Genomic DNA, 20,559 nt, shown 5'->3' with positions numbered 1-20,559 from the left:
GTCAAATTGTACACTCCAGCAGAGAGAGAAGTTGTGTGACGTTTAAGACAATTTAAGTTTAGACTCCTTCTTTGACTGGCTGAGGGCCTGATTCAAAGCCCATTGAAGGCAGTGGAAAGGTCCGTTGGGTCAGGCCTTGCGTACCTGTGCTGTGCAGTCACAGGAAGGCCAAGCGAGGGTCTCACAGGTCGCAAGAGGAGATGCTTTTGACTGTGACTTTTGGATACAGTGGAGGATCATAGAATCACAGAATATCAGGGTTGGAAGGGACCTCAGGAGGTCATCTAGTCCAACCCCCTGCTCAGAGCAGGGTCATGAGTGGTAAGTCCAATAAGGCAGTGATGAGCTGCCAAAATCTTAATAACCGGTTCCCTATCAAAAGTTCTGATTTAATGGATGTGCCCCAGTATGTATTTTTTTGTACCAACAGGGTTACCATATGTCCGTATTTTCCTGGGAGGAATTTTTAAATTTAAAAATTCCTCCCGGACGGCAATTTAAGAACCAAAAAGCCTGAGCTGTCCGGGAAAATACGGATGTATGTTAACCCTGCCTAAAGTTCTTTTTTAAAAAGATGGGCCTGAACTAGAAATGAGCTCCGTTTCACATGTGTGGGTCCCCGCCACTCCCTGGGGGTGTGCTTGGGTGACCAGATGTCCTGATTTTATAGGGACAGTCCTGATTTTGGGGGCTTTTTCTTATATAGGCTCCTATTACCCCTCACCCCCTGTCCTGATTTTTCACACTTGCTGTCTGGTCACCCTAGGGTGTGCACATGTGTGGGTCCCAGCTGCTCCCTGCCCCCCTCATTGAAGCAGGTGTGCAGGGTTACTGCCCTGGGAACTGCAGGGCACTAGTGGACATGGGGCCAGCTGCAGACAGGGGCATGGGGCAGGGCTAGCCGGAGGCAGGGGGTGCGGGGCTGGCTGCGGTCAGGGCAGGGGGTGCGGAGCTGGCTGGAGACAGGAGGGTGCGGGGTTGGCTGGAGGCAAGGGGGTGTGGGGCTGGCTGGAGACAGGGCAGGGGCTGACTGGAGGTAGGGGCTGGCTGCAGGCAGGGCAGGGGGGTGCAGGGCTGGCTGGAGAGGGGGGCTGGCTGCGGGTAGGGCAGGGGGTGCGGCAGAGGCTGGTGCAGGCAGGGCAGGGGGTGTGGCAGAGGCTGGCTGCGGGCAGAGGGTGCGGGGGTAGCTGGAGACAGGGGCTGGCTGCAGGCAGGGCAGGGGGTGTGGCAGGGGCTGGCTGCGGGCAGGGCAGGGGGTGGCTGGAGGCAGGGGCTGGCTGCGGGCAGGGCAGGGGGTGGCTGGAGGCAGGGGCTGGCTGCGGGCAGGGCAGGGGGTGGCTGGAGGCAGGGGCTGGCTGCGGGCAGGAGATGCAGGGGGTGGCTGGAGGCAGGGGCTGGCTGCGGGCAGGAGATGCAGGGGGTGGCTGGAGGCAGGGGCTAGCTGCAGGCAGGGGGTACGGGGGTGGCTGGAGACGGGCTGGCTGCGGGCAGGGCAGGGGGTGCGGCAGGGGCTGGCTGCAGTCAGGGGATGCAGGGGGTGGTTGGAGGCAGGGGCTGGTGCGGGCAGGGCAGGGGGTGCGGCAGGGACTGGCTGCAGGCAGGGGATACGGGAGTGGCTGGAGACGGGCTGGGTGCGGGCAGGGCAGGGGGTGCAGCAGGGGCTGGCTGCAGGCAGGGGGTACGGGGGTGGCTGGAGACGGGCTGGCTGCGGGCAGGGCAGGGGATGCGGCAGGGGCTGGCTGCAGGCAGGGGGTACGGGGGTGGCTGGAGACGGGCTGGCTGCGGGCAGGGCAGGGGGTGCGTGCGGCAGGGGCTGGGTGCGGGCAGGGCAGGGGCTGCGGCAGGGGCTGGCTGCAGGCAGGGGGTGCGGGGGTGGCTGGAGACGGGCTGGCTGCGGGCAGGGCAGAGGGTGCGGCAGGGGCTGGCTGCGGGCAGGGGGTACGGGGGTGGCTGGAGACGGGCTGGCTGCGGGCAGGGTGGTGGGTGCTCACAGGGAGAGTGGCTCGGAGCAGCCCAAGCAGCAGGACGCAGCCCAGGCCCAGCAGAGCAGCCGGGGACCCACCAGGCAGCAGCGGGAGCCCCAGGGCCAGGGTTCAGGGGAGCAGCAGCAGCACCAGGGCTTGTGCCCAGGGCCAGGCGGCAGCCCACATGGCTCCCGCAGTGCAGCGCCCCCGGCGGCCGGAGGAGGAATAACATCACTTCCCGACCGGAGCCCATCAAAGCCTCAGCGCCCCCTGCAGGGAAGCGGGTTAACACCTGTTCTAAAACAGCTTCAAAATTTAACAACCGGTTCGTGCGAACCAGCTCCAGCTCACCACTGCAATAGGGTGACTTCCAATAACCAAAACAAATGTAATTTAATGGCCTAATCCAAATGCTGCTAAAGGCAACAAAAGACTGTCCTTGACCTCTGTGGGAACTAGACTGGATCCTATTTTAATACCACCGTGTTCCAGATTAATTTCTAATTATAAGATTATCCCCCCCCCAGATAAATTACAAAAGCAAATTCAAATCAAATATAGCTTTTTTCCCCAGTATCAACAAGGCCTTTGGGGAAAAATATAATTCTTTTGCACATCTATGTGACTGACAGTTGTGGAGACTGAAGTCCTTGGGGCCTGGCCCAGGAAGCCCCAGGGAAAGCTTCACCACTGTATTAGCTTGTCTCAGCCTTGACCTGGAGGGGCCATCTCTAGTGGAGAGTGGGCAGTTCAGTCTCTCTGCCCAGTCAGTCCTTGGCGTCTGACGCTGTAAGCAATGGTGTGCATTATGATGGTTTCCCATGACGTGTCTACTGTGAAAAGAACTGTGTAGCCAGCTCATTCCCTGTATGCCCGTGAACATACTGGTGATCTAATGGTGAAAGGCTCTGAATCCCATTCCAATCCCTATTGTTAGGGACTACTACTGTTCCAGAACACTAATATAAAAAAGAGGAGGGCCGATCCTGCTTCCATTGAATGGGAATTCTGCCACTGACTTCGATGAGAGGCAGACCGATGTAGTATGTGGAGGGTTGTACACCAATAGGCAGTCTGGGTCTGTCTTTGTTAAGCCAGAAGAATGCCTCATATGTTGAATTTCAATCTGTCTTAATGGCCTCTAAGTATCTCGGAGAGCTGTGATTGAAGACAAATGAGTTCATGCATTGTAAACAGAACATACATTAAATGTATCTTTGTAACAGTCATAAACAATATGAATGTTGCCATGACAGATCAATCCCTACTAATTTGGCAACTTGTTTATGCCAGTTGGTTTGCAAAGGCTCCCTGGCAATGGGGACATTAATATTATACCCACGCTGACTGCTTCTGGAACTGGTGATAATAATGAACTTATAACAGCAGTCAGCAAGGGACCTGATGCAGCAGCCAGTGGAGAGGCTGCAACAAAGGGCTTGGCATACACAGTGTCTAATCTAGTTTGTCTTCTCTGCCATTGGTATCTGGTTTTGTATTGTAAGTGTGCTCAGTGCTGCATGGAGCAGAGGGGAAGACTGTCTCTGTCCAAAGGAGAACATTTGGTGTGGTGTGTGCCTGAAATGTCCAGATTTCAAAGCTATCCTGTTTCTCCCTCTAGAAGTCTGTAAAACTCTGACTTAATAGTGCTTTGTGATGTGTTTGGGGCTTGCTGTGCTTGAGGTGAGTTACGCGTGTGGCAACTTCCTACCTGAGCGAGACGCTCTCTCTGTGTCCTCAGAGTCCTAGGTACTTCCTTTCCTGGCTAAAATGTGATTGTGCTGCTTGTTACTCTGACTTAGCACCGGGAGAACGACTAGGATTCTGTTCTGCACCATCAGCCGAATCGTTACTGAATTCCAGTGACAGGGTTTCTGTTACTGACGGTGAGGCGATAGGAGCCAGACAAGACCCAGCTTGACTTTCATATTCTAGGTTGTCTCTGCAGATTGAGTTTGCAAATGAGTTTGCTGCAGGCTAGGCTGAGTTTGCAAACGAAAAGATGACAATAAACAGGGAACCCTAATGCCGTCTTTACTGAATTACTGCTCGGAAAACAGGCACGCTTTAAGATGGGTTTCACCATAATAAGTTAGGAGATGGCAAAAATAGGACACTGGGGGTTTGACAGGTGCACCTTTACCAGCCGTTCTAGTTCAAATGCTGATAATATTGAAGATAACATTTCTGTGGTGCTGGGATCTCTTCCAGGTGGGTTGGAGCGGGAAAGGCTAAGGTTAAAGAAGAATTTCAAAATAATACCTCTCTCCCAACCCCTGAGTTTTTCAGCTACTACTGAACATGATTCTCTTTTATCTCTTGGTCTCTTCCAGTCCTCTTCCATGCTTTGTTTCTCTCTCCATCCTTCGAGGGTGCCCAGCAATAACCTATTGACCGAGGGCACTGTGCCAGCAGCACAATAGCCTTTCTCAGCTGCACCAAGACTGGATTGTTTGTGCCAAGCAATGGTGATGTCTCTTTAAAAGGATTGCAGACCTGAACCATCCAGTCCAGTTGCCCCAGGCACAGCGGGGCATTTTGAGCACATAACCTCTTTTCTACACAAAGAGCCAGAGCCGTTTTAACACTATAGGAGGGTACGTTAGAAGCTGCTGCTGTTTGGAAAGAGGGTTTCATGTACCTGCTGCAGGAGCTTGCAGAATTAGTACCCCGTAGCATGGCAGTGCCCTGAACTGCAGCCTCATTCGGCTGCTGCCAGCGCCCTCAGGGACGTGTTTCCATGCAGTCCTGGGAGGAGAAGCAGAGGAGGGGAGAAAATATTGTATCTTTCCAGCCCATTTACGGCAGGGTTTTCAAAGCCACGAAGGGGATTTGGATTCCCATGGAAATTGGATGTCCGACGCTTAGGCAGCTTTGAAAATATCTCCTGTTGGGCTTAATTCTGCCCTTGGCGGGGGAACCCCATGCCTGGGATTTCAGTTGGAACTACACAGCTGTGTCATAGGGTGGAATTGAGCTCTGAGTGTTGCAGGGAGTTGTCCTGCTGTGTGGGCTCATGAATGTTAGCAACAACAACAAACATCAGAAAATGTTTCCAATGTAGGTGTAATTTGCTGGTACCTCTGGTGCAGAGGGGCCCGGATGTTGTAGAAGCACTGCATGTGGGGTGGTGGAGGATTTGGGGAGCCTGCCCAAGGGGTCTTGGAGCCCAGCTCCGTGGGGCCTCCTTGCCTGCAGCTGGGGCAGAGGTGCAGACATGGGCGGCCGGTGACCTGGCCGTTGGGGGAGGCTAGCACCCCCAGCCCCTCCCCTTGTGCCCAGGGCCCTGTCCCTCCCCTTCTGCCCTCCACCCCCGCAGGAGCTCAGTGCCCAGAGCACCCCCACCGCAGCCTCTGGCCCCAGTGCCAGACAGCCAGGAGGTGAGGCCTCAGCCCTGGTGCTCCAGGAGGCCAGCACAGCCCCAGGCACACTGAGTCCCTGCGCGAGCCAGGCCAGCCAGCCCTAGCCAGCCAGGGCAGAGAGCTGGGAACCGCAGGAGGGGGCCTGGCCTGGCCTGGCCTTGGGGTGCAGCATGGGTGGGGCCACATGAGGCTGTTTGGGGAGGCACAGCCTACCCCTGCCTATAATACCCGCTGCCCATGCAGGCAGTGCAGAGGCTGCCCCCTCCCCACCACCAGAGAACTGCATAGTAAACAGCTCAGCTGCTAGGCTCTCGTCCTGGGAGAGGATTTGGGGCTGCTGAGGGTGGTGAGGCTTTAGAGTGTGCATATGCAGTGCCCACATGGGGTTAGTTGTGCAAGCTCCTGTCGGCATGAGACGTGGCGCATCCACCATAACTTTTTCTTTGAGAATCCCGATCTCTGAAGAGGAGACTTTGTGAACACAGTGAGCTGGAGCCTGCAGCACCCCTTGGGACGGGAGTTTAAATCTGTGACTCCACTGGCAGGTAGCTCTCGACTTAGATGACGCTGCAGCAGGAGATACGAATGCTGACTTGAGAACGTACCAGCTTTTCCTGATCAAAGCAGAACTGTTGTCTTTTTAATAATAATAGTTTATCACTGGCATTTGTTTTTAAATCAAAATGTCATGCACATCTGTGGTGGTCTGAATTAATAACATATTCTGTTAATGTTGGTAAAATTTGTATTACAGTAGCACCTAGAGTCCCTATGCCCTGTATAAGCATGCAGTGAGAAACAGTCCCTTCTCCATCGAGATTAGTCTAAGGCTCAGATTCTGATGCCCTTATCCAGGCTGGGTAGATCCTTTCTCCTCGAGTAGTCTCATTGGTTTCCGCTGGTGCATGGTACTACTGAATGTGAGGGAGGGGCTCAGAATCTGCCCCTAAGTAAAGAAAATAGCAAAAGCCATTACTTGAAGGTGACCCTTCTGAGACATCTGGGTTCTCCCATACATCTGCCGCCACTCAGTCCTGGCTGCCTGTACGTTGAGGCCTGTTTTTTATCCCCCTCCACTGTAAACTAGTGATTCTATTGGAATCAGTGGATTTACATCCACATGAATGTGGTTTGTGAGGCGAATTGGGCCCAATAAGACCAGAGGGGTTTGGCCCCTAATAAGGTAAGAGGAACGTTTAATTTTTGTTGACTATTTTGACCAAAAGGACTGAAAGTTTTTTCTATCCTAGGTTAATGGAGACGGCTAGAGAAATGACCAGGGAATCCTTACCTATCAAATGCCTTGAAGCAGTTATCCTGGGGATGTATCCTTTTCTCCATGTGCAGTTTGTTCCAATGGGGGTAACCATTTAAAAATAATACTAGTTAATGTATCTGCACTTTAGGGATGCGGGATGACAACCCCAGTGGAAGGTGAGTTAAGGGGGCTCCATGTGTCTAAGTGATTTTCAGTGATTGATTGAATAAAGGAATCCTCCTTATTAGGAACTCAGCGTGGTACTAGGGCCTGAACTTCTAGTGTCAATCAGCATAATCCTATTAAAGTCAACTCCATTGACTTTGACATCTGTTTACACCATCTAAGGATCTGACCCTAAATGCCTAGATAAATAGCTGTCTAGTTCAGCTCTTAAACTCTTCCATCGCCATCCTGGGCAAATCATTAACAGCCTGTTAACTGAGTTTGAAATTCAGGTCTGTACGATCTAGGGTTCTATAACACATGCCCAACACAGTACTATCTGAGTCTGGCTGCCTTTTGTCTCTGATCCCCTGTAATTGTGCTGTGTACAGAGCTAAGCATGTGCATGTTGTAATGTAGACAAACCTTTAAACTACTGTAAAGTAATGCTCTGGTTCTTATTCAAACCCAGAAAAGCAAACGACGTTCAGCTTTCAGGGTGAGACTCTCTTCCTTGTGAATTAACCTGCTTTGTCCCAAGGTACTGTCGTAGCACAAGACTGGGCTGCACGTGCTGCTGCCTACCATGTGTGTTCTGATCCTGCTCCCAGGGAAGTTCAGTGACCGAGCATTGAGGGCCCTAAATGCAAAAGGGTAGGGCTGTCAAGTGATTAAAAAAATTAATTGCGCGATTAAAAAAATTAATCCATAATAGAATACCATTTTATTTAAATATTTTTGGATGTTTTATTAATTTTCAAATATATTGATTTCAGTTACAACACAGAATACAAAATGTACAGTGCTCACTTTATATCTATTTTTGATTACAAATATTTGCACTGTAAAAAACACAAGCAATAGTGTTTTTCAATTCACTGCATACAAGTACTGTAGTGCAATAACTTTATCATGAAAGTTGAACTTACAAATGTAGAATTATATACAAAAAATAACTGCATTCAAAAATAAAACAATGTAAAAGTTTAGAGCCTACAAGTCCACGCAGTCCTATTTCTTGTTCAGCCAATCAAGTTTGTTTACATTTGCAGGAGATAATGCTGCCTGCTTCTTGTTCACAATGTCACCTGAGAATGAGAACAGGCATTTGCGTGGTACCTTTGCAGCCGGCGTCACAAGATGTTTACATGCCAGATGCATGAAAGATTCATATGTCCTTTCATTCTTCATCCACCATTCCAGAGGACATGCGTCCCTGCTGATGGCAGGTTCTGCTCAATAACAATCCAAAGCAGCGCAGACCGGTGCATGTTCATTTTCAAAATCTGAGTCAGATGCCACCAGCAGAAGGCTGATTTTGTTTTTTTGGTGATTTGGGTTCTGTAGTTTCTGCATCGGAGTGTTGCTCTTTTAAGACTTTTGAAAGCATGCTCCACACTTCATCTCTCTCAGATTTTGGTAGGCACTTCAGATTCTTAAACCTTGGATCGAGTATTGTAGCTATCTTTAGAAATTTCACACTGATAGCTTCTTTGCGTTTTGTCAGATCTGCAGTGAAAGTGTTCTTAAAATGAACAACATGTGCTGGGTCATCATCCGAGACTGCTATAACATGAAATATATGCCTGAATGCAGGTAAAACAGAGCTGGAGACCTACAATTCTCCCCACAAGGAGTTCAGTCACAAATTTAATTAACGCATTATTTTTTTAACGAGTGTCATCAGCATGGAAGCATGTTCTCTGGAATGGTGGCCGAAGCATGAAGGGGCATACAAATGTTTATCATATCTGGCATGTAAATACCTTGCAATGCTGGCTACAAAAATCACTGTTGTCACCAGAAAGCGAGATTGTAAATAAGAAGTGGACAGAATTATCTCCCAAAAATGTAAACAAACTTGTTTGTCCTAGCGATTGGCTGAACAAGAAGTAGGATTGAGTGGACGTGTAGGCTCTAAAGGATTGCAGTGTTTTGTTTTTGAGTGCAGTTATGTAACAAAAAAAATCTACACTGTTAAGTTGCATTTTCACAATAAAGAGATGGAACTACAGTGATTGTATGAGGTGAATTGAAAAATACTATTTGTTTTGATTATCATTTTACAATGCAAATATTTGTAATAAAAAATAATAATATAAAGTGAGCACTGTACACTTTGTATTCTGTGTAATAGAAATCAATATATTTGAAAATGTAGAACAACATCCAAAAATATGTATTAAATTTCAATTGATATTCTGTTGTTTAACAGTGAGATTAAAACTGTGATTAATCACGATTAATTTTTTTGAGTTAATTGCGTGAGTTAACTGTGATTAATCAACAGCCCTACAAAAGGGTGAGGTAAGATCTCTTGCTTTCTCCAGGAGAACTGTTTCATCACATCTGAAATGCTGATTCCATCACCTTTCCCTCTCTCATCTACCTTCCCCACGACAAAAATAGAAGCTTCATCTAGTGTCTTCCATGCAAACTATCTGAGTGAGGGCCAGGATCTGCTCCCAGTCAGACCCAAACAGCCCCATTGAAACTGGGAATAGATTCAGGGCCAGAATCTTTACAACTTGATCTTCATTTGCAAAGATGTCTTTTAAAATACTGGTGCTACAACTGAAAGGAACCACAGTCAACCCTCTCCTTTGGACGGAGCTGACTTTGCCTGGCTAGTGGCTGTTGCGTCAGTGAAGTCCATGAGTGGTCCCTCAAGTCTACAATGCATTTGTGCTTGGTTAAAATGATAGAAAAGGGAAAAGAGACATTGGGTTTAATTCTGATCTCATTTGTGCCTGCTTTACACCCATTTAACTCCGCTGACTTGAATGGTGTTGAATTTATACCTATAGGAAAGTTCAGAATCAGGACTGCAGATGTTCGTTATCTCTCGCCTGATGGTTTGTACCCTCTTGGACGTGAACAACCTTTCCGACAGGTTTTAAATAGGGGTGGGGAAGTGGCTCATTTGGGTTTTTCTGGAATGTTATTAAAGCCTCAGGGAGCCATCTGTGGGACGAAAATAACATAATTTCTGATCATCTGATAGTATTTCACTTTCTGGATGGTAGAAGTAGGAGGGAAGATCAGATCTTATATTATTTTGGGCCCATAAAAGTAGAGAGACAATCCCCACACCTAAAACTTCCCCACCCTCCCAATGAAAATCAAAAGGACAGCAGCTAGTACAGTGACTATGCAGGTCTGGGAATCCAATGCACACTTGTAGTGTCAAGCTGTGAGGGCCAAAGACTGACTCCAGGAACAAAAGAGATGATCTGTGATGCCTGTAATCATGGTGTTATGTCATATGCCATCCTATTATTTATATACACATAAAGAGATGGGAATGTACTTGCATACATACAGAATGCTTATAGGCATGTCACCTAAATATGATGTTGCTAGGCCTAGTAGAAAAGTTTCTGCTGAAACTTTTTTGTCAGAAAATTTGGTTTTCAAGGAAATGACCATTTTTGTGGGAATTGTCTGCTTCCCTTGAAAACTTTATTAATTTTTGGTCAGCAAACTGAGAGCCCCCAAATTGGAAACTTTTAGCAGTTTTTGGATAATTGTTTTGGCAATTTTCAACAGTTTTCAGTTTTGGCCGAAATTTTTTGACTTTCCTACCGAAAAAGCACAACTTTTCATGGAACATTTGACTAAAAACTGCTTTCCTGTTAGTTTCCCTAGACAACCCCACCCATTTTCCAGCCACCTGGCATTGCTGCCAGGGAGGGGATGGAACCTCCTGTAGGAGCTCCTTCCTGTTGTAGACTTTGAACCCCCAGGAACTAGTAGCTGGTCCAGGTGTCATGTGCATGGCTACGTGTTCAAAACTCACCATCAAAATTTCTTGTGCAAAGTGTGATGCCCCCAGGGCCTGTTTGTGAATGTAGTTGCTGGGTGCTGTGTAGGAGGCATGCTGAGCGAGCCGGAAATGTGCCGGGAGGGCTCAGGCTCGTTTGCCCTCGAGCCTGGGCGGGGAGTGGAAGCTGCCTCCCCGGCCAGGCTCTCTCAGGCAGCTGCCAGCCTGTCACGCTGCAGAGTAGCGTCCCAGCGGCCGGAAGGGGCTAGTCCTGCCCTTTCTGCTCCTGGTCCCCCAACCCCTTTCACTCCCTGGCATCCAGCCCTGCCCTTGCTCCGCCTCTTCCTGCCCCCTGAACCTCTCCCTCTCCCCCAGTGCCTCCTGCATGCCTCTGAACAGCTGATCCTCAGTGGGCAGGAGGCGCTGGAGGGTGGAGGGGGAGGAGTTGATTGGTGGGAGGTGCTGGGGGAGGGGAAGCAGGGGCCCGCCGGTGAGTGCTGAGCACCCACAATTTTTTTTCTTTGGGTGTTCCAGTCCTAGAGCACGCACAGAGTCAGCGCCTATGGCTGGGAATGTATTTCTGTAAAGGGTCTTGGCAAGGATGGTCTGAAGGTCCTTTCGTGACAAGCTCCGGGGACCTGATCCAAAGTCCACTGACGTCAATGGAAGTCTTTTCATGGACTTCTTTGGGCTTTAGATCAGGCCCTTGGTATATTTTAGCAGTTTTGTCACAATCTATGGCTTGCCCCCAGACACTGTCCTCTCTGTGCAGGCAGCAGTGAGCGTGAGCATCTGTGGCTAGGTTTCCAGTTAGGAGACATTATTTGTCATTCTCTCCTCCCTCCCTCTCCCGAATGTCAAGATAATCTTTTCAAACGTGTCTGAGCCATGCATCCCTGAATTTTGCGTTGCCCTCCGGTTCCCTTCTCTGCCTGTGGAAATAAGATACTGGTTATAATAACTTCTGTGTGCTGACAAGCTTCCCCGTTGCTTGGCTACCAAAAAGGGCATAGACCAACACAGCAGCCCTCTGTGGGAGTCTTTAAGCTGAGACCTCCTAGCGCAGAGCAGATTAGGGAGATGTCACTTTAATCAGGCTGCTTGCCAGCTTGTGCCATCAGCTTTTACTGAGACTTTTTTTAACCACTTGTGCAATCCTTCTTCGTGTCGAATTAGGTTTTACATAACGTCCTTTCGCACTAGACGCATCCCAGAACATTTGGACATGGGAGCAGTTAGATACTGATACTGGTAGTGCGGTGCCTGCATATGCAGAGAGAGCAGCATTTCTGTGCTTAGCAGGGGCTCTCCCACATCCATGGCTATTCGATTCCAGCAAATAGAGCTGGGGAGGACCTATATAGGTCTCCTTGTCTATGCATCTATCTAACCGAACTACCTGCTTAATTGAGCCCATCTAACTATCTGCTTCCATGGCCTCACCCTGTCATCACAGGCCCAGCTGTGCAGGAATGAGCCCTCTAATGCGTTCTCTGTGCATTGTTCAGTCCAGGTTTAAATCCATCGAACAATGGAACTTCCACCCCATCCACTGCGAGACAGCATTAGAACTAGTTCTGTTCAAGGACGGGAATAATGGCGAAGGAGTCAAAGCAACCAAAAAGTGCCATGGGAACCTTTTCCACCCCAAATTTGTCTTATTAAAACAGGTGAAGGTAAGAAATCATAAGCGGGGGGAGGGCAGGTCACCTAGGAGGAAAATCTTATGTACAATACGGAGGATCAGATCCTCAATTGGTATAAATCAGCTTATATAATCACTGACTTCAAAGCACCTACCTCAATTTACACCAGTTGAGGATCTGGCTGAGAGAGTATATTTAAAGAAAAAGCAAAGCATTTGTACGGGGAAAAGAGACCAGCATATAACTATGCTAGGAAGGTGAGAATTGAGGAGATTTAATGGCCTATTGTACCTGCCATTTATTTGATTAATGGATACCAGTTTCAAAGACACCTGCCACAGCTACCATCCTGGGTCCCTGTGTTTCCACCTGTCCTGCAAAGGATTTCCTGGCCTGCAGGGTGAATCCCATTGATTATCACTGAGTTCTGTAAGAAAGATACTCCCTTACTGCAGGAAAACTGGACTGTTGAAAGAACTAGTTAATAGCTAGAACCACTCGGACAGCTAATAATAAATGCTGTGGAAAGGGAGCAAGAGGAATCTCTATCAATGGGCCATCTATGTAACTGAAAACTCCTGGGAATCTTTAATTCTAGTTGGACTCTGGAGGTTGGCACTCTAGGAAGGGCAACATTGGCATGGCAGGTTTGAGAGGAGAGACCCGCCCATCTTCTCCCCTTCCACTACCTCAAGCCCTGGCTGTATTCCTTGGGAGCCATAGCTGTCGTACACAGTGGTTCTCATTAGAGAAGGACTGCGCCAAAACTCTGGATCCAAATACTTGGAGATCAGGTCCAGATGTGAATAATGAACTAGACCAAATCCCTGGATCTAAACATCCTTGGACTCTGGGGAACTTGGATCTGAATCCACATTAAGTTGCTTGGGGCCTCTCTGATTATGTACAGCTGGCCCTGTGAGGCCCTCTGCCTCTCTGATATTGCTAGCAGTTTCATGATGCTTTTGCAAGTAGCTTATCCATTTTTGCTGAAGCCTTAAACCTTCTCTGACAAACATGTCAAGGGTGGGAGGTTTATTTCCCCCTCTGCCGCCTTGTTCCAAGTTAGCAGCCTCACTCTTGTCAGCCTAAATAAAGCCGCTTCCCATTTTGTCTGCTCCTACCCCTCAGCTTTTCTAGCTAAGGATGAGTGCAGTGCCTTGTGACATCTCCTCCTCCACAGCAGTGAGCACTCCAGGGGCCTTATGTGCAGCTCCCCTGGCCTGGGGCAAGGGCAAGGAAAGAGGGTATATGAGAGTCCTGTGTACTCCAAGGCCAGCTGGTCCTAAATTCAGCAGTGACCCTGGAGTCTGGGTGCTGGGGTGTGTCAGGCTGGAGATCTGTAAAATGATGGAGGATTTTAGTGAATTAGTTGTGAAAATGAATAGCACAATCAGTACAGCAGGGGCTTGCAAGTTATCTGAAGTAAATTCAATGTGATGCTCTCTCTGCTATTTCAGTTTTCATTCAATAGGACATAGATGTTTGTACTGAAAACACATAACTGCATGTAAGAGCAAATCTGGATATTCTGGCCATAGGCACCGACTCCACGGGTGCGCCGGAGGTGGACCACCCATGGGGAAAAAAAATAGTGGGTGCTCAGCATTCACCAGCCACAGCTGTTTGGTGGCACCCCGATTGGCAGCGCCCCCAATTAGTGGATTGGGGCACCGCCAAACAGCTCTTTGGAAGCTCGGGGAAGAGCTTGTCGGAGGGCGGAGACTAGCGAGTGGAGGGCAGGTGGGGGCCTCTGGGAGGGGGCAGAGTGAGGGAGGGAAGAGGTGGAGTGAGAGCAGGGCCTCAGGAGGGGGCGGAGAGAGGGCGGGGCCGTAGGGAGAGGGTGGAGTGGGGGCTGGAAGAGCCAGAGCGAGGGTGGGGCCTTGGGGGAAGGGGCGGGGCCTCAGGGCAGAACAGGGATAGAGCACCCCTAGGGAAAACTAAAAGTCAGCGCCTATGATCCTGTCCGCTGAGGAAGGAGATGTTATGGCTTTTGGTACCTGGGACGGTGCTGTAGATAATTTGGGGTCTGAGATAAGTGCACCGAACTGAATGTTTCTGATAAAATCACCATCAGTGAAATATTTAACAATACTGGCATTTAAACTGTTGTCCTTAGTTTCTAGAGCTAATACTTGAGCTGAATGGAACAATTCACACCTTTCAGAGCTACTGTTTCAAGCTGGCTGCAGATTTAGGAAGACATTGCTGCACTTATTTAAGCTCAGATTCTTATTTTCAGGCTTTTCCTGTCAACTATAAGGACACAGTTTAGTACTGCCCCCACACCCCCCGCTGTGAAAGCATAGATTCTGGAACTTGGATCTGGATCTGATATTTTTGGTGTCTTGAACCCTATGTTTACGCTGGGTTGAACCCAAAACCCAAAACTAAACACTTCCCAAGCCTTGAGAGAAACTCAGGTTCAGGTCTGAACTTTGCAGCTGGGCCATTTTGCTTGAAACAGACTCTATGGAAAGATTTGTCTCTACAGAAGTTACTCCTTTGTGCAGTTCCTTCATAGTCAGCTGGAAAGTCCTGGCCCTCCAATGAAGTGAATTTAACTTGCCGAGCATCTCATATCCATTTTATTGTATAAATACTTTAATGCCAGCTGTTACCCTGGCATGGTTAAGGCCAAACAAGGTCAGTCCCCTGTTGTTGTCCATATCTCCTCTCCATGGGAAAAATTCTCAAGTCCTTATTCAAGGAAAATCCCATGCAGGGAACTGACATCCGGGCAACCTTCCCTTCATGGAGCTTGCACTGGATCATTCCTTTGGTAGGGTGTGTGTATGAGACTTGGCTGTCAAAGCCCGCAAGTATATAGTGGCCCTTGGCATATCTCTGTGGTCTCTTGTGGGGCCCCTCCAGCTCCTAGCAGTTAGCTCCAGAGGAGAATTCCCTGCTGGCTCTGCAGCTGTCCCTGGTTGGAGGGAGGGCTTCACGCTGCAGAAGGGGAAAGTGCTTAAGTTAATACCGATAGAGCCAGTAGATAGTGAGCCCAGCAAGCTGAGAGGAAATAATGCTACAGAGAGCATCCTCTCCCACAGCAGTGAATCTCAACCTCTGCAGATGCCCGGTGGAGGAGCTTCCTGAAGGTCCAGGAAATGGGGGTATGATTCACTGAAGGCAGCAATCCTGTCTGTCCACCTCTGTTCCTCCCCAGGACTGCCAGGTGTTTGTTCCCCTCTCTCCCAGACTGGCAGAGGGGGCAGTTTGTGCCTCAGTCTTTATTCAGTCCAAGCTCCCATCAAAGTCAACAGGAGTTTGGCCTGGGTACAAACTGATTAAGGCCTTAGGGCCTTGGCCCAGTCCTACATGCTCTGTATTGTTGGCTCTGTGTAAATTTGCTTTTGGGCAGTAAATTGAGCTCATCTCCCCATGGAAAGCCAGCTACTGTCACATAGATATTGCCAGCTGCAAGTGCCCATTCCAGAAACTTTGTTGTTGATGTACACAGCCCAGAGACAGCTTGACTTTGACACTGGAGTTGAGCCCACGCTGCTGGCACTTAGAAAAATTGTGTTCAGATTAACAAACAGAGGACAGTCGACCTGGAAGTCACTGCTGGAGAATAAATAAGGAATGTCAAGGAGGGTGGCTTAAAGTCTGTCTTCTGACCTGGCGGTAGGGAGGGAAGGTACTTTATTCCTGCTAGGACTCTTGTGAACATGGCATTGTGTTCCAATTCTGACTTTTAAAGCTGTTGTTGCATCCGTGGTGCATGGGAGTGTTGGTAAAAATTAATGGCTACAATCTCTTTCTACTGCAAATGTGTGAAAACAGGTATGTGACACCTGGATTTTTAATTTACAACTGGCTGGGATCCAGCAGCCTGAGTACTTCCGTCTAATTTAAAAGCCATGATCATGCTGTCAGTGAAATATCATGACTGTTTTTTTTCCATTGATAATGAAATGGGTTTGGAATGCAATGTCAATGACATGGTTTCAAATGGACTTAGGGTGACCAGACGTCCCAATATTAAGGTCTTTGTCTTATATACACAACTTTACCCCTCTCCCATCCCCACCCGAGAAAAAGGTGTCCTGATTTTTCACACTTGCTATCTGGTCACCCTACATGGACTCAAGTGTCAATGCAAGATGTGATCAATCCAACTTAAAGACTAGACCTGATTCTCATCTCACACTGATGTGAGCCAATGTAACTTCATTGACCAATTAAATTGCGACTTCTGAGACCTTCTGGTAGAAGCATGTGTATATGGGCAGGTGGCCATGGAGGCTTTGTGTGGACTTAGTAGAGAGCTACTCAGAGTGAAACAGGGTTAAAACCCTTTTATAATGAAAGGAACAATTGTGGCAGATCAGTGCAACACTTGAAAGTTTAATAGGTGCTAACAAAAGGCATTGGTCTCGTCCAGGGGTCGGCAACCTTTCAGAAGTGGTGTGCCGAGTCTTCATTTATTCACTTTAAGATTTCGCATGCCAGTAATGCATTTTAACGTTTTTAGAAGGTCTCTCTCTATAAGTCTATATATTATATAACTAAACTATTGTCGTGTGTAAAGTAAACAAGGTTTTCAAAATGTTTAAGAAGCTTCATTTAAAATTAAATTAAAATGCTGATCTTATGCTGCTCAGCACGCTGCCAGCCTGGGGTTCCGTTTGCCTAGCCGGCAGCAGGCTGAGTGAAGCCTGCGGCCGGGATCCTGGCTGGCAAGGGGCCGGCAGTCAGAACCCCAGACCGGCAGCGGGCTGAGCGGGGCCGGTGGCCGGGACCCCAGACTGGCAGTGGGCTGAGCTGCTCAGCCCACTGCCAGTTTGGGGTTCTGTCCGCCGGCTCCTGCCAGCCAGGGTCCCAGCTGCTGGCCCCTCTCAGCCCGCTGCCAGTCTGGGATCTCATAGAGTGGGTACCTACCTTCTCCCTGGTTCTAGCCCATTCTCTTCCTCTCTCTCTGCACTGAGCTGAGGGTGGGAGTGCACTGAGCACAGGGCTGGGGGTGAAGAAGCAGGCTGGGGGTTGGGGTATAGGGTCTGGACAGGAGCTAGAATGAGGGAGGGGACTCAGGGTTGGGCAGGAGGTTTGGGTGTGGAGTGCTTACCTGGGAAGCTCCCATTTGGTGCGAGGGGTGCAGGTGGGAATGTGGGGGGTGTGTGTGTAGGAGCTCCCATTCGGTGCTCAGGGTTGGGGTGGGAATATGGGGGGTGCAAGAGTCAGGGCATGCAGTGTGGGGGGACTGGGGGTGTGTGAGGAGGGTGCAGAAGTCAGGGCAGAGGGCTGGGGGCAGGTATGGGGGGTGCTGGAGTCAGGGCTGGGGTCATGGAGGGGTACTGAAGTCAGGGCTGGGGTTGTGGGGGGGTGCAAGGGTCAGGGCAGGAGGCTGGGTGTGTGTGTGGGGGGTGCCGGGGTCAGGGCAGGAGGCTGGGTGTGTGTGAGGGGGGGTGCAGGGGTCAGGGCAGGAGGCTGGGTGTGTGTGAGGGGGGTGCAGGGGTCAGGGCAGGAGGCTGGGGTGTGTGGGGGGTGCAGGGGTCAGGGCAGAGGGCTGGGGGTGTGTGGGGGTGGTGCAGGGGTCAGGGAAGAGGGCTGGGGTGTGGGCTAGGGTTCTGGGGTTGCTCCCAGCCCCCTGGCCAGAGCGGCTCAGGGCAGGGGGCTGGAGGGGATATGCCCTGATTCCACCCCCCTTCCCCAAGGCCCTGTCCCCACCTCTTCTCCGCCTCCTCCCCGGAGCAGCGAGCGCTGCGGCTCCGCTTCTCCCCCTCCCCCGCAAAGGCCAACAGCTGATCGGTGGCAGGGAGAGGAGGAGGGGCAGGAACGCAGCATGCTGCGGGAAGTGGCGGGGGTGGGGGGAGCTTGTCTGCCCTGCAGCAGCAGCCAGCAGGACCAAGCTTCTTCACCCTGCCCCTGCGGGGGGAGGTGGAGAAGAGCGGGCCGGGGCAGGCAGGATCTTTAATGGCACGCTGCTGCCTGCCAGGGTCCCAGCCTGGGTTCGGCAGCAGGCTGAGCGGGGCCGGCTGCCGGGACCCGGCAGGCAGCAGCGTGCCATTAAAAATCGGCTCGCGTGCCGTCTTTGGCATGCGTGCCGTCGGTTGCCAACCCCTGGTCTAGTTGGTTACGTAGAATAATAAATACAATAGGCCTTTTCATTGGTGTTATTTCTCATGTACACCAATGTGAGAGGAAAATCAGGCAAGACTCAGAGTTCAGATGTCTTCCAATTTTGTGTTCCAATTCAGGTCAGTTACAGAGAGAATCCCAGATTATGAAGTTTGGATCTGGATCTGAATTTTCCCAAGGATCAGGGTAGCAGGGGGGTTTCAGAGCAGGATTTGGGGTGTGGGCTCATCTCTAGTGTTTGCTACCGTTAAAGCAAAGGAGACTTAAATATAAATAGCTGAAAAGAAAGAAAATGTTTATTTTATACAGGCCATTAACTTTTATTTTTGAATTTATTAAAATACTTCTCAATGGAGCTATTCCAGTTTATACCAACTGGGAATCTGGCCCATCCTCAAAGCCCCTCAAGCTTTGGTCTGATTCTCCTCTCACTGATTTTAGTCTGGTACATGTCCATTGACTTCAACTGCCTTGTGTATCTGAGAGATCACAACCAGGCCCTTTAACTAAGCCATTAATGTTTGCATGGGGAAACTGAGGTTAAATGACTAGTGTAAAGCCACAAAGGGAATCTGTATCAGAGCCAGGAGTAGCACTTGGGAATTCCTGCCAGGGGATTGAGGGTGGGGAATGGTGAGTCCACTCATGCTTCATTTTCCATATGTGCTCCAGTGGTGTATAGGGACAACGAAGGAACTGCAAGTGGCCAGGGGAGAATTCCTGTGGCATAGGAGTTGTGTAGGCTGACAAATACCCTGTGGAATCTCCCACCCCTTCCCATGGCCCCTGGAGCAGGAGACGTGTCAGGCAAGATGAGGCAGGTTGGGAGATTAGCATACCTGAGTGCTATGGGGGATTCTGGGCAGCTGCACAGCCCATAGATAGCCCTGGGGAGACTGCTCTAATTTATAAGCAGAGCTGTATCGGCCCCTGCAGTAGCCTGGAATCTAGAGGGGGTAGCCACTTTTGCTGCTTCCACCTCTGGCATGTTGTGCCTTCTGTGCTGTAGCACAGAACTGAATTCCCGATTCCCAGTCCTGCAGTCAGACCCACGTCTCTCAAAAATGTGACTATGACAGCAGTATTGGTATGTCTTGGCCTTCTGTTTGCTGCACCACAGCTCTACGTGTGGGGGGAATAGAAAGGAGATCATGACACCCAGCCAGAGGGGAAGATCTAAGTTGCCTTTCTAACCAAGTTGCTGTGTGTTTCATTTCATCTCTGGTGGAGATTCTGATTGACTTGTCGCTTAGCAGACGCATCATGCACCTAAAGGTTAATTTTCACAGCAGTTGTTTCTGTGATAGCTGCTGGTAAGTAAAGCCATTTCCTTCCTCCAAAGGCTTTTACTCCTACTTAGAGCTTAATGCAATTAAATTGCAACTTCTGAGACCTTATGGTAGAAGCTTGTGCATATGGGCAGGTGGCCATGGAGGCTTTGTGTGGACTTAGTAGAGAGCTACTCAGAGTGAAACAGGGTTAAAACCCTTTTATAATGAAGGGAACAATTGTGGCAGATCAGTGCAACACTTGAAAGTTTATTAGGTGCTAACAAAAGGCATTGGTCTAGTCGGTTACATAGAATAATAAATACAATAGGCCGTTAAAAGAGTATATCCACAGAAGAAAAATGATAGTAACCTGATCTTAGCATATACAGAATATTGCATTCTGTTACGAGAAGTCTGAGGTCACATTTTAAATGAAGCGGTTGTAGGCGTAATTCTCCAACTGGTGTAACTGCATTGGGCCTGATTCTGATCTCTCACTGGATTTACACTCATTTAATTCCATTGACTTCAGTGAGGTTACTCCTGATTTTCACTGGTGTAATTGAGCTTACAGTCAAGACCACTGAATGCAATGGAGATACTCCTGATTTGCACCAGTGTAGCTAAGATCAGAATCTGTGTTTGTTTACTGTAATCTGGAGGTAGCAGATGGATGGAGGGATGCATATACTGCCATGGTTTATCCAGTTGCACCATGTATTGCGCTTGGATTTCTGGGCTGCTTAAACGATCTACTCTGCGGGCTTGTTCTTTTATTCTGTGTTGCAAGAAATGCATATTGGTTGGTGGGGAGAGTCCATTAATGCGCAGAAGATGTAGACCTGCCAGGCTTGCTATGTTTGTCTCTACTTCTTTTAATGTGTTTTCTCTTTATCAGATTCTTCAGTTTGATGCTCAGGAGTTAAATTTTTTTTCTTGCTCAAAAATGTTGCCTTCTTGAACGTGCTGGATTCCTGTTTAATCCTCCACTTCAGTGGAGCGACTCTGAGTTTAATGGCTCCAGGCCTTTACCATGGTTAGGACAA

The 20,559-nt window shown here is 49.3% G+C and overlaps 1 protein-coding gene across 1 annotated transcript in view; it reads left to right on the top strand.

Annotated features, from left to right (window-relative positions):
* VASH2 (vasohibin 2) overlaps window positions 1-20,559 on the top strand; it is a 65,583-nt gene that overhangs the window by 28,632 nt on the left and 16,392 nt on the right. Inside the window, exon 5 of the mRNA XM_074947119.1 lies at window positions 6,577-6,651. Within this exon, the coding sequence (XP_074803220.1) occupies window positions 6,577-6,651 (75 nt within the window). The remainder of the gene's footprint in view (window positions 1-6,576; window positions 6,652-20,559) is intronic.

This window comes from Natator depressus, chromosome 3, assembly GCF_965152275.1.
Source record: "Natator depressus isolate rNatDep1 chromosome 3, rNatDep2.hap1, whole genome shotgun sequence".
Taxonomy (NCBI): domain Eukaryota; kingdom Metazoa; phylum Chordata; order Testudines; family Cheloniidae; genus Natator; species Natator depressus.
The sequence above is the reverse complement of the archived record's forward strand: the minus strand, read 5'-3'. Positions and strand labels throughout refer to the sequence as shown.